This window comes from Hyperolius riggenbachi, chromosome 10 (assembly GCF_040937935.1).
Source record: "Hyperolius riggenbachi isolate aHypRig1 chromosome 10, aHypRig1.pri, whole genome shotgun sequence".
NCBI lineage: Eukaryota > Metazoa > Chordata > Amphibia > Anura > Hyperoliidae > Hyperolius > Hyperolius riggenbachi.
In genome coordinates, this window is record NC_090655.1 from 201,186,286 (window position 1) to 201,200,262 (window position 13,977).

General features: G+C 45.6%; 1 protein-coding gene across 1 annotated transcript in view; it reads right to left on the reverse strand.

Annotated features, from left to right (window-relative positions):
• The window catches only part of LOC137534230 (membrane-spanning 4-domains subfamily A member 5-like), a 35,473-nt gene extending 21,878 nt beyond the window's left edge, over positions 1 to 13,595 (reverse strand). The window contains exons 1-2 of the mRNA XM_068255636.1: positions 13,543 to 13,595; positions 1,744 to 1,884 (exon numbers count right to left, since the gene is read on the reverse strand). Of these exons, the coding sequence (XP_068111737.1) occupies positions 1,744 to 1,875 (132 nt within the window). The 5' untranslated portion in view covers positions 1,876 to 1,884; positions 13,543 to 13,595. The remainder of the gene's footprint in view (positions 1 to 1,743; positions 1,885 to 13,542) is intronic.
• Positions 13,596 to 13,977: the final 382 nt, after the last annotated feature.

Here is a 13,977-nt window from a genome sequence, read left to right on the forward strand (position 1 = left end):
TGCTGGATTAGCGTTGCCAGTCCCTTTGGTACTAGGACAGCTTTTCAGGATCTCATTTGTATAAAATTTATAAATGCATGGAGATAAAATGCATTGGCCTTAAGCGTGCAGTTTTTCCCCATACACATATGCCTTTTTGGGGAGTTTTATTTGTAATATTGGCAGTCAAGTGGTGCACTGCTGTGCAAACATGAGTCCCTGCTTTTATTCTGAGCCTAAGATCTATGTGTAAATGCCCCCCCCCCCCCCCCCACACACACACACACACACACTATTTCCAACCCATTTTGCAGAAGTTTCCCTAATTTTTCAAGTTTTTTAAGGCATGCTCGGTTCCTCATTGACTTCAATTAGGCTCAGTGTTCGGCCGAATATCCCAAACATCTGGACCATGTTCGGCCAAGCCGACCCGAGCCAGAATATCTGGGTATTCGATCAACACTAGTAGGAAATAAAATCCTCCAATTAGGTGGGTGAATACCTGATATACAGTATAGGAGGGATATAAAACAATTAAAATCACTTTAAAAGGAGGATAAATGATGGATTTACTTCTATCAAAAACTGCTTGAAGCAGAAGCAGTCCAGCTAAAGGAGCTAGCATCAACCCCTGTGTGTTCTCTGCTATTCGCTGATATTTTCTGCTGCTCATACTTCTAAATTATCTGGCACAGACTGAGTTGCCTGGACTAGATTCAGCAGTCTGTAGCAATACCAGTCTTGAAAAGTCTGCTGAATAAAGATGGTCGGAAAGGCCCGATCCCGTCAAAATTCTGATTTCTGCAAATGCTAATTACTGACACTCCAGTGGATTTCTGATTTCCACATAAATGGCTTGATTCACAAAGCGGTGCTAACCTACTTAGCACGCCTAAAGACTTTTGGGCGTTATAAGCATTGCACTAAGTAGGTTAGCACCGCTTTGAGGGAAAAACGTGCGTGCAAAGTTTTGCGTGTAAAGTTTTACACGCGCAAAGTCCGGTGCGCGAAATGTCGCATAGGGTTTAATGGCATTGCGCGCGTAAACTTTATGCGCATAAACTTTTACGCGCGTAAAACTTTACGCGCAAAACTTTGCGCGCGAGTTCATTTTATTACGCCTAAAGCCTAAACTAAGTTTAGGCATGATAAAGGGCTTTTCACCAGTTAGCACGGCTTTGTGAATGAAGCCCAAAGTGTGGGTTTTTTGCCATTTTTTGTAAAAAAAAGTTAGGTAATTTAACAATAAAAAAATAATAATTTTTACATAATCCATAATATAGTCTGACTCGGAAATACTGGGTAGTATTGGACCAATCAGAGAATGCAAAACTTTACTGCAAAAATTGGAAAGCCACAGAAATTTTAATCCAATCAAAATACCTGGAACAACTTGGTAGTATCCAAATCTTGTGATTCGTCTTTTTTTTCTTTTTCTATTTTTGCAGGAACCTGATTTCCACAAAAAAAAATTACATTCTGATTGGTCCAGAGCTTCCAAGTTTTGTGACTGGTCTATAGTTTCCAAGTTGCGGAAATGCGGTATTCCAAAGGAATTCCAATTTTCGAGTGCCGAATTCCGATTGTGGAAAGCCAAATTCCATTCTGAATTGGCATTTCGTCTGATTACTACTGCTGAAGCAGCTCCTTACTACGTTCTTTAAGAGTTAATGTAATACCAGGGAAACACAGAGTTTATATAAAAATTAAGAGCAGAATGCCTACACAGAACAGTGAAAACATCCTTCTTGGGTTTTTACTCACCCCGAGTATTTTTGGGTGTCCATTTAGAAATATCTTATAATATTCTTGGTCCTTTGGAACCACTGGAAAAAGTTTTGTTTCTCGTTGAGCCACAAGGAAAGGTCTGTAATTTGGCGTGGCTGGTAGATCCATATCTTGGATCTGCTAAAAGAAAGTTGTCACATCCACTATGACATCCATCATAATATATGGTATATGAATAAACTCCTTTTACAAATACTAATTCAGGGTGCCGTTTTGGCGGACATTGCATTGAATCACAGAGTCTATGCCGGAAGATATAAGTTATTAAGTCATCTTTGTTTAACCAATTCCCAACCACCCAAACCAGGGTTTTACACTTTAAAAACCAGGTCAATTTTCACATCACACTCTTCCCATTCATTTGCCAATAACTTTATTGTTACGTATCACACCAAAATGATCTTTATATCGTTTTTTGCGCCACAAATTAGGCTTTCTTTTGGTGGTACTTCTTGCTAAAAAATCATTTTATTTTATATGCATTTAAAAGGGAATAATTAGAAAAAAATAAAAAAAATCATTATTTCTTAGTTTTCAGCTATTATATTTCTAAAATAAAAAATGTGCTACAACAGATAAAACCCACACGTTTTATATGCCCATTTGTCCTGATTATTACAATGTTTAAATTGTGTCCCTAGTACAGTCGATGGCAATAATATTTTATCAATATAAAATTTTAATCAATAATTGCGAGCCTTTATTTGCAAAAATAACAGTAATATACCTTCATGACATACATATTAAAAAGTTCCTAAGGAAACTATTTATGTTTTTTTTTTTAATGGGGCCTTTTTTCTTTTTTTTTTTACAAGTTTTTTGGGGGGTAACTATAGGGTAGGGGAGTAAGTTGTTAAAAAGTAATAAATGTAAGTAATGTATGCATTTCTATATATAATAGTGTACATGGGTGCATATTTACTTTTTGGCCACAAGAAGCGCCACACTTCATTCCCATGTACTGTAAACAGTACACAGGAAGTATTACATCTATCTGTGTACTTTCACTTTGTAAGGGCTCTTACACAGTAGGACGTTGCGTTGCAAGGGACGTTAAGGTTGCATAACGTTCCCCTAACGCAACGCATGGTGGTGCTAAAGGTGGACGCTAGATAGAGCCGCGTTATGCGGCTCTTGGTGCTCCATTTTCGTTTGATAGAACTGGCAATGATTCATATGAATCATTGCTAGCAGGCAGAGAACTGGCAATGATTCATATGAATCATTGCTAGCAGGCAGAGAACCGAGAATGATTAATATGAATCATTGCTAGCAGGCAGAGAATGATTCAAATGAATCATTGCTAGCAGGAAGAGAACCGGCATTGCAGTGCAGTGCAGTGAAAATTAGCCATGTGGCTAGGCAAAATAGCGGACTCTCCCCTCCTCTCCTGCACACAAAAAACAATAAAACAACATTACTGAGCATGTGCAAACAGTCTAACATGGCTAAAACCGCATATAACGCACAGCATGCTGCACTTTCATAGAATGTGCAGCGTTACAATGTAACGCAACGTGGGCACTGTGAACAGCCCATTGATTTTTACATTACTGTTACAAAACTGGCATTTTGCATGGTAGAGCAGGACTCACCAGATTGGGGACACTTTGGCGCAGTTGGTGAGCTTAAGCGCGTTAAAGCGTAACCAAGAGCCCCTGTCGCTGTTTTCCTGTTGTGTGCTGCAGCCCCTCTGTACTTATATATTTCTTATGGAGTCTGGGGACCTCCAGCGCTGCGTGCATGCTTTGCATAGAATTGCATAACAAAAATTTGGTTTGTGCTGCTCACCCCTTGGTAATTTATTTATAATTTTTCCCCTGTGAGCCTGCATGACCACGCCCACCTCTAGCACAGTTAAGTATATAAATGAGTGCATTGCACATGTTCAGAGAGTTCGTTTGGTAGCTAGGTGAAGGGTGAGGTATTTTTAATTTCCTTTTTTTCCCATCTAGTTGACATTTTAGGGTTTTTGGTTTAGTTCCCACTAGACTGCTTATAAAAACTGGCATTTTGCATGGTAGAGCAGGACTCACCAGATTGGGGACACTTTGGCGCAGTTGGTGAGCTTAAGCGCGTTAAAGCGTAACCAAGAGCCCCTGTCGCTGTTTTCCTGTTGTGTGCTGCAGCCCCTCTGTACTTATATATTTCTTATGGAGTCTGGGGACCTCCAGCGCTGCGTGCATGCTTTGCATAGAATTGCATAACAAAAATTTGGTTTGTGCTGCTCACCCCTTGGTAATTTATTTATAATTTTTCCCCTGTGAGCCTGCATGACCACGCCCACCTCTAGCACAGTTAAGTATATAAATGAGTGCATTGCACATGTTCAGAGAGTTCGTTTGGTAGCTAGGTGAAGGGTGAGGTATTTTTAATTTCCTTTTTTTCCCATCTAGTTGACATTTTAGGGTTTTTGGTTTAGTTCCCACTAGACTGCTTATAAAAACTGGCATTTTGCATGGTAGAGCAGGACTCACCAGATTGGGGACACTTTGGCGCAGTTGGTGAGCTTAAGCGCGTTAAAGCGTAACCAAGAGCCCCTGTCGCTGTTTTCCTGTTGTGTGCTGCAGCCCCTCTGTACTTATATATTTCTTATGGAGTCTGGGGACCTCCAGCGCTGCGTGCATGCTTTGCATAGAATTGCATAAAAAAAATTTGGTTTGTGCTGCTCACCCCTTGGTAATTTATTTATAATTTTTCCCCTGTGAGCCTGCATGACCACGCCCACCTCTAGCACAGTTAAGTATATAAATCAGTGCATTGCACATGTTCAGAGAGTTCGTTTTGTAGCTAGGTGAAGGGTGAGGTGTTTTTAATTTCCTTTTTTTCCCATCTAGTTGACATTTTAGGGTTTTTGGTTTAGTTTCCACTAGACTGCTTATAAAAACTGGCATTTTGCATGGTAGAGTAGGACTCACCAGATTGGGGACACTTTGGCGCAGTTGGTGAGCTTAAGCGCGTTAAAGCGTAACCAAGAGCCCCTGTCGCTGTTTTCCTGTTGTGTGCTGCAGCCCCTCTGTACATATATATATATATATATATATATATATATATATATATATATACATATATATATATATATATATATATATATATATATATATATATATATATAATTAAGGCATCCCCTGAAGGTAATCCCTAGCGAGAATTTTGAGCATGCTGCAGTATGGGGAAGGAGTATGGCAACTTGTTTTTCTACTGTAGCAAATGGTCTCACGGGCAGGATCAAGGCTCCATCATTAGGCCAATCACTGCACTTGCTGCTAGTCCTACTACTCAGCGAGTGCAATGGTTGGCCCAAGCTCTAGTAGAAACACAAGTTGCCAAACTTCTTCCCCATTGGCTGAAGATCGGGGACACAAAAGCATGGAGCTGAAGGGAAGTAGAGGATTAGGGGGGCATTGCAGACAGGGCCGGGACAAAGCAGAGGCTGGACAGGCACCAGCCTCTGGGCGCAGTGCCGTGAGGGCGCATTCCTCTCCCCTCTACATGCATGCCTGCCCTCCACCTCCCTGCTTTCCTCACATGGCCAGCTGCCCACCTACTCTCTGCTTTTTTTTCACATGCCCGGCTGCCTGCCTCCTTTCCGCTCTCCTCACATGCCCAGCTGCGAACTCCTCTCCTTACATGCCAGTCTGTAACAGGGCAAGGAACGGCTGCTCGCCTGGCAGTTACATGAGTCCCTGTACCTTGTAGTACCTCACATTTTTGTCACCCGAAAAACTTCCTGTACCCGCCCCCCTCTGTGTCATCATAAGTGGCCAGCGCTGTTTATCAAAGAGATGACAGCTGAAGGGGGTTCCGGGTAAAGGTGCCCTGTAGTGTTGCATGAGTTATGGATGCAGACTGGCTGCATTCAGTAGCAAAGCCCAGCCTGCGTGATGCTAGCAGCACGCTAATTAAATGCTGCCTCCCCCATCCGAAGTGAAAGTTCTTTTTGGCCAGCGACATGATAAATAACCAGGGAATGGAGACGCTAGTCCTCACTTCTCAGCTTCCTGAGGGTGGAAGAAGCCAGCAGCATCCTTACTGGACCGTGACAAGCAGCTGTGAACAGCAGAGAAAGACAGACTCAGGCAGGTTATGATGGGGCTGGGTCATCACTGGGAATGCTGTGCTAGAAATGTTTGCTGGCAGCAAGGAGAGGGTGCTGGACAAGATGGCAATTGTCTGCACCAAGTGTGGCATGCACTGGGCAGACTGGGCCAGTTCGGTCCTCAAGACTGCTGGCAAGAATACTGTTGTAGTTGCCCAGAGCAACTAGTCAGATTTTACCACAGGTCTTCCTGTATCTTCTGGTCAACTTTGCTCCAGTTGTCTCAAATTCTGAGACCTTATAAATAGATGAATTTATACTTACCTGGGGTTTCCTCCAGCCCTATGTACTCCATAGGCTCCCTCGCCGTCCTCTCCGGCTGCTCCATTATTCTACATTCTTCTCCAGTAATATGTCCAATCACTAGTGTTGGGCGAACAGTGTTCGCCACTGTTCGGGTTCTGCAGAACATCACCCTGTTCGGGTGATGTTCGAGTTCGGCCGAACACCTGACGGTGCTCGGCCAAACCGTTCGGCCATATGGCCGAACTAAGAGCGCATGGCCGAACGTTCCCCGAACGTTCGGCTAGCGCTGTGATTGGCCGAACGGGTCACGTGGTTCGGACCCGAACGCGCTCTGATTGGCCGAACTGTCACGTGGTTCGGGTAAATAAATACCCGAACCACGTCATATCTCCGCCATTTGTCTGTGGGTTTAGCTTTGGGTAGGCAGGCAGGGTAGTTCGCGCTCCAGCCACGCTAGCCAGGGTCCCCCCCAGTCATTGTGTGTCGCTGCTGGGAATAGTAGTACACCGCTCGCTCAGCATTCTGTTTACTGCCACTCTGTGTACCTCGCTCAGCCACACTATATAGCATTCTGTTTACTGCCACTCTGTGTCTGCTGGGAATAGTAGTACACCGCTTGCACAGCCACACTATATAGCATTCTGTTTACTGCCACTCTGTGTACCTCGCTCAGCCACACTATATAGCATTCTGTTTACTGCCACTCTGTGTCTGCTGGGAATAGTGGTACACCGCTCGCTCAGCCACACTATATAGCATTCTGTTCACTGTTCTGTGTCTGCTTGGAATAGTGGTACACCGCTCGTTCAGCCACACTATATAGCATTCTGTGTACTGTTCTGTGTCTGCTGGGAACAGTAGTACACCGCTCGTTCAGCCACACTATATAGCATTCTGTGTACTGTTCTGTGTCTGCTGGGAACAGTAGTACACCGCTCGCTCAGCCACACTATATAGCATTCTGTTCACTGTTCTGTGTCTGCTGGGAATAGTGGTACACCGCTCGCTCAGCCACACTATATAGCATTCTGTTCACTGTTCTGTGTCTGCTGGGAATAGTGGTACACCGCTCGCTCAGCCACACTATATAGCATTCTGTTTACTGTTCTGTGTCTGCTGGGAATAGTGGTACACCGCTCGCTCATCCACACTATATAGCATTCTGTTCACTGTTCTGTGTCTGCTGGGAATAGTGGTACACCGCTCGCTCAGCCACACTATATAGCATTCTGTTCACTGTTCTGTGTCTGCTGGGAATAGTGGTACACCGCTCGCTCAGCCACACTATATAGCATTCTGTTTACTGCCACTCTGTGTACCTCGCTCAGCCACACTATATAGCATTGCGTACTCTGCCAGTCAGTGTGTATATTGCTGGGATCAGTAATACTCCACTCACCGTCAACCACTATATGAGCTCAACATGAGTTCCCCAGAGACCTCCGCTGTGAGCAGCACTCCCAACAACAGCAACAGCCAACGCCCCACGCAAGCTATAACATCCACCCCAGCAGCCAGTGGTCAGCAGCAGCCCTCCCCGGAGGAGAACGTTGTGTCCATCAGTCCGTCGCCAGAGCGATTAATGAGGGCTGCCATTGAGGAGATGATGGGGCCTGATGTGGAGGAGGAGGTCTGGCTCAGGCCAGCATCCCAAGTTAATGTTGAGGACGATGAGGGGTCTGTGTCTGGGGATGTTGGGGTGGCAGAGGTGGTGGGTGGGTCAGACTCAGGAGAAGAGTTGTATGATGAGGATGATGATCGGGACCATCTGTATGTGCCTCAGAGTCCGACCCCGGAAAACATGTTGTATCGTGTGTTTAGGTACTAAAATCTGCGTTCCCTCCCAGTAGTGTTGGGCGAACAGTGTTTGCCACTGTTCGGGTTCTGCAGAACATCACCCTGTTCGGGGTGACTATATAGCAGACTATATAGCATTGTGTTTAATGCCACTCTGTGTACACGGCTCAGCCACACTATATAGCATTGTGTTTACTTCCACTCTGTGTCTGCTGGGAACAGTAGTACACCGCTCACCCGCCACTGTATAGCATTGTGCTCTGTGTCACTGCTGACAATAGTGGTACACCGCTCACCCACCACTGTATAGCATTTCTGTACTGCCACTGTACTGCTGCCAGTCAGCGTGTACTTTAAGGATAAGTGAAATGAGGAAGAAATCCGGTGAAAGAGGGAGGGGCAAGGGAAGAGGTGTTTCCCCTGACGGTTCACGTACAGGCCACAGGGGAGCACCCAAGAAAACCCACTCAATACTGCCCATGTTGTCCAGGACAACAACCCTCACAGATCCAAAAGAACAGGACCAGATAATTACTTGGATGACCTCTCAAGCGTCCAGCAGTGGGTTAAGCAGCACCAGCACATCACGCACGAGGTCCGAGTCCTCAGCCAGTTAAAGTCTGGGCTTTCTTTGAAGACTGCACTGAGGATGTTACCATGGCGATTTGCAAGGTGTGCAAGACCCGCCTGAGCAGGGGGAAAAGTATTAACAACCTCTCCACCACCAGCATGAGCCGCCACATTCTATCCAAACATCCCACTCTGTGGGCAAACGCGGCAGGACAGGGTACCACCAGCAACACTGCCTCCCTTGGGTTCACCAGACTCACCACCAGACCCGCCTCAGCAGCAGCAGTAGCCCAGCCATTGCGTGGTTCACAACATTCACAAACATCAGACGATGCTGACACTGTCACTTTCCGGACTAGTGCTCTTGAGGTCTCCCAGTGTTCATCAAACACAACAACCAACAGCCCTTCGGTGTGCAGCGCTACGGTTGAGTTGTCTGTTTCTGAGATGTTTGAGCACAAGAGGAAATTGCCAGCAAATGACCCCCGGGCCGTGGCAGTAACAGCCAGCCAGCATAGCCAAGCTTCTGGCCTGCGAAATGCTGCCATATCGAGTGGTGGAGACAAACAGCTTCAAGGGCATGATGTCAGTGGCCATCCCACGTTACGTGGTTCCCAGCCGCTACCACTTTGCGCGCTCTGCAGTGCCTGAGTTGCATGAGCACGTGGTCAGCTAAATAACCCGAAGCTTGAAGAATGCCGTTGCCTGCAAGGTTCACCTCACCACTGACACCTGGACGAGTGCGTTCGGCCAGGGTCGATACATCTCCCTTACCGCGCACTGGGTGAACCTTGTGGAGCCTGGCAGCGATTCCTCACCTGCTACGGCGCGGGTGTTGCCCACGCCGCAAACAGCTGGATAACAACAGCAGCACCTACCTCTCTGACTCCTTCTCCTCCAACGCATCTCAAAGCTGTACCTCATCCGGAAATGCTAACCCAGCACCAGCAGCAGTAGGATCGTGGAAGCAGTGCAGCACAGCTGTTGGCATGCGTCAGCAAGCGTTGCTGAAGCTGATCTGCCTTGGGGATAAGCAGCACACAGGGGAGGAAATTTGGAGGGGAATAAAGGAACAGACGGATTTGTGGCTGGCACCGCTGGACCTGAAACCGGGCATGAAGCTAGACACCTGGCACGAACTGGCAATGTACGCAATAGAGGTGCTGGCTTGCCCGGCAGCCAGCGTTATGTCGGAACGCTGTTTCAGTGCTGCCGGAGGCATCATCACAGATCGGCGTATCCGCCTCTCCACAGAAAATGCAGACCGTCTGACTCAAATTAAAATGAATCAATCCTGGATTGGAAACGACTACGCAACACTCCTGGACCCCAACCAAGTAACATGACCGATGAACATCTGGGATGGTTTAGCGTTTCCGGTCCCTGTTTATTGAACCTCTCATCTGTATTACATTTATGACTGCATGGCGGCAAAAAGCATTGCTGCTATATCCGCACGCTTTTTGTCCTCATGCAAGGCCTGGGTTGTTGTGTCTCACAAAGCGTGGCCTTCTCCTCCTGCGCCTCCTCCTGTTCCATCACGTGTGCTGCTGCTGCTGCTGCTGCTGGGTTAGCGTTGCCGCGTGGTCCCTGTTTATTGAACCTCTTATCTTTATTACATTTATGACTACATGGCGGTACAAAGCATGCTATCCGCACGCTTTTTGTCCTCATGCAAGGCCTGGGTTGTTGTGTCTCACAAAGCGTGGCCTTCTCCTCCTGCGCCTCCTCCTGTTCCATCACGTGTGCTGCTGCTGGGTTAGCGTTGCCGCGTGGTCCCTGTTTATTGAACCACTTATCTTTATTACATTTATGACTGCATGGTGGTACAAAGCATGCTATCCGCACGCTTCTTGTCCTCATGCAAGGCCTGGGTTGTTGTGTCTCAAAGCGTGGCCTTCTCCTCCTGCGCCACCCTCCTCCTGTTCCATCACGTGTGCTGCTGCTGGGTTAGCATTACCGGTCCCTTTTCCTGGAACCTCTTATATGTATTACATTTATGACTGCATGCCGACAAAAAGCATGTTACCTGTGCAAAGAAAACAGACATTTCCCGCATTTAAAAGACAGTTTTCCCTTTGAAACTTTAAAATCGATTTTCTCAAAAACTATAAGCTCTTTTTGCTAAATTTTTTTTTCCTCTTGTACCCACTCCCAAGGTGCACATACCCTGTAAATTTGGGGTATGTAGCATATAAGGAGGCTTTACAAAGCACAAAAGTTCGGGTCCCCATTGACTTCCATTATGTTCGGAGTTCGGGTCGAACACCCGAACATCGCGGCCATGTTCGGCCTGTTCGGCCCGAACCCGAACATCTAGATGTTCGCCCAACACTACCAATCACCATGAGTTACAGGAGCGCAATGGCAATGTGAGCGCACAGCCACATTAGCACAGTTCAGTGCAACTGGCGGCGATTGTACATATTCCCTGAGAACACTGTAGAATGATGGACGGGGCGGGGAGGAGGCGAGGTAGCCTACGGAGTACTTGGAGCTGGAGAAAACCTCAGATAAGTATAATTTAATCTATAAGGTTTCAGGTGCACTTTAAGGATGGTATACACACTAGATTGATATTGCCCAACGTGCAAATGCCAGATTATTAGCAGAGGCAGTTATTATCAGCTGTCTACAATCCAGCATGTGTACAGGCCTTTAGCAGCTCTATTGATCATTCAGTCTTTTGTAGTCGATTGTAATATCAGCTACTATGCAATTCAAACAGATTGATGGAATTGATCTATTTTTTGGATCGATTCCATTAATCTGATTGAATTGCATAGCAGCTTTCTTTTCATTAGTGGACCCGAACAATAGTTTCCAATCGATATTATGATCGAATTGGATGATCCATCGCCTGGAGAATCTTATTGTTAATGCCCACTTTTATGCCTGGTACACACCATGCAATTTCACGTCAAACCGACGTGTCGATTAGATAATTTCTGACAGGTCCAATCTGATCTATGATCATTTTTCTGATCGACTTTACAAAACTGATCAGAAAAAAACGGAAATCAGATCGGACCTGTTAGTAATTATCAATTTACCTGTCTATGTGACAGGAAATTGCATGGTGTATACCAGCCATTAGAAAGGCCCTAAAGACTTACTGCTAGGGTACGCCGAGTTCTGTCGAGGCTGCAGTTCCACTTGCTATCAGTCTTATGTCTGGTACGCACTATGCATTTTTTCTGTCAGGTGATGAGAAATTTTACATCTTTCGATTATTTCTAGCATGTCCAAGCTGCTTATGATTGAGGAAGGGATTGATTTTGTGCAGTACTCATGTCAAAATCGATCCCTTCCTCTCTTCGGGAAGCAGATTAGACATGCAAGAAATTATATATTGATGGGAAATTTCCCATTAATCTGATGAGAAAATTGCATGGTGTGTATAAGCCCTGCTGATTTATTAAGTCTGGCGCAGTGTTCTCCTCGGAATTTTTTTTCCAGCCGGGTGGCATGAAATAGCAGCCGGGTGGGGCAAGATGAAAATGCAGGGCAACTCTGCTTACATCATAGGAGGAGATGAGGAGGTAAGCCTATGACAGCCGGGTGGTCACCAAATCTAGCCGGGTGGAGCACCCGGCTAAAAGAGCCTGGGGAGAACACTGCTGGCGCCAAGAAAGTTGTTACCTGGAGCAGCAATTGTCTCTCTTGTTCACAGTGCAGCTTGTCTGCCCACATGTTGGGAAGGATTTGTCGTAACCAGAGCAAGGCGAATCAGAGTAAATGTAGAGCGAAGCAGGTGGAGACATGGAGCAATTGCTCCGGGCATCTAATCAGACTCTTTCATTAGGAAGTCTTCTCCTCTTTTGCACTAGGTCTGTTCCAGTATACATGCATTCCATAACTCTGCCTTGTATCTTTTCATAATCTTGTTCATGCTACAGAATTTAATCCAGGTTTCCTTGAGGGCTGGGCAGAAGCAGAGACTGGAGCGGCGCTACACACGGCAGATAAGGCGACTAGCTGTCTCCTCAATACTTTACTACGGTACTGAGGAGACATCTAGTCACCCTAATGTAATGGGGATGATGACTTTGAATAGTGGGAGTACTGAGCTTTTTTACTTATAGGGGGGGGGGGGGGGGGCGCACTTTGGAACCTCTGCCTCTGTTGCTGGAGAAGCTTGTCCCGGCACTGATTGCAGAACACAGGGAACTGCGCGACATGGAGCTAGGGGTAAGAGGAGGATGCAGGGGGACATCGGAGGACACAGGGGACACCAGGAGGACATAGGATTACGTGTGACACAAGAGTTTAGAGCATAGAGGAGGACATGGGTATAGCGGAGGACACCAGAAGGACACTAAGGGCTCGATTCACAAAGCGGTGCTAACCCAGTTAGAGACTTTAGGCATGATAACCATTGCACCACGCTGGTGAAAAGCCAGTTTAGGTGTGATAAGTTTAGGTGTGATAAGTTTAGGCATGCTAAGTTTAGATAAGTGTAGATAGCATGCAAAGTCCCGCACGCATAGCAGCGCCATTAAACTCTATGCGAAGTGCACCAGACTTTGCTAGCGCAAAACTTTTGATCAGCTGTGCACTGCGGTGCTAACGCAGTTGGTGCTTAAACTTATCATGCCTAAACTTATCACACCTAAACTTATCACGCCTAAACTTATCACACCTAAACTTATCACACCTAAACTTATCATGCCTAAAGTGAGTTTAGGTGTGATAAAGGGCTTTTCACCACGGTGCTAACTGTTAGCACCGCTTTGTGAATCAGGCCCCAAGGGTACAAGGAGGACACAGAGGAATACAAGAGGTGGATCCAACAAAGGAAGAGGTGGCACAGTGGGAAAGGCACGAGGACACAGCACAGGAACTTGTGTGTTCATAGAAATATAAGACATCCACTGGAAATAAGCCCTAGCACAACATTTGGTGCAAAGCTTAATATAAGACATTTATTTTCGGGGAAACAGCATATATAGCATAAAAGCCAAATGTATCTAAAGTATGAGTTGGAAAGAGACAATGATTGATAGATCGGTTTCAGAGATAAAGCTCGGTTCCCACTGAATACATGCAGATGCTTTTCTTACCTTAATACACGTTTTGTCCAGCTTCCACTCTTGAGTTGAGGACTGAAAATGTATTCAAAGGTGAGATATTTTATTTTATTTGCTTGTAGGTCATAAATAAATAAAAAAATGTGTCAGCTGATATGCAAATATGCTATGACGGTGGTTCTGTTGGGTGCCAAAGCACAATAGGGCATAACAAGGAAATTAGGAAGCTGCTGACGCACCTTTTTTTAAAAAGGGCACTGCTAAGCTTAATGGAAACGGTAATGTTATCTGCAATACATACTGAATATCGCATATAATATGAGTTTTTGTGATGTTGTACTTTACTATTGTTCATTTTAATTATTGTATATGGCATAGATGTTAAGGTAGCTTATAGCTCAGATTCAATCCCAGCATGACATCACATGAGTATGTCTTGAATTTTCAACTTTTCCCATTAGTTCTGAA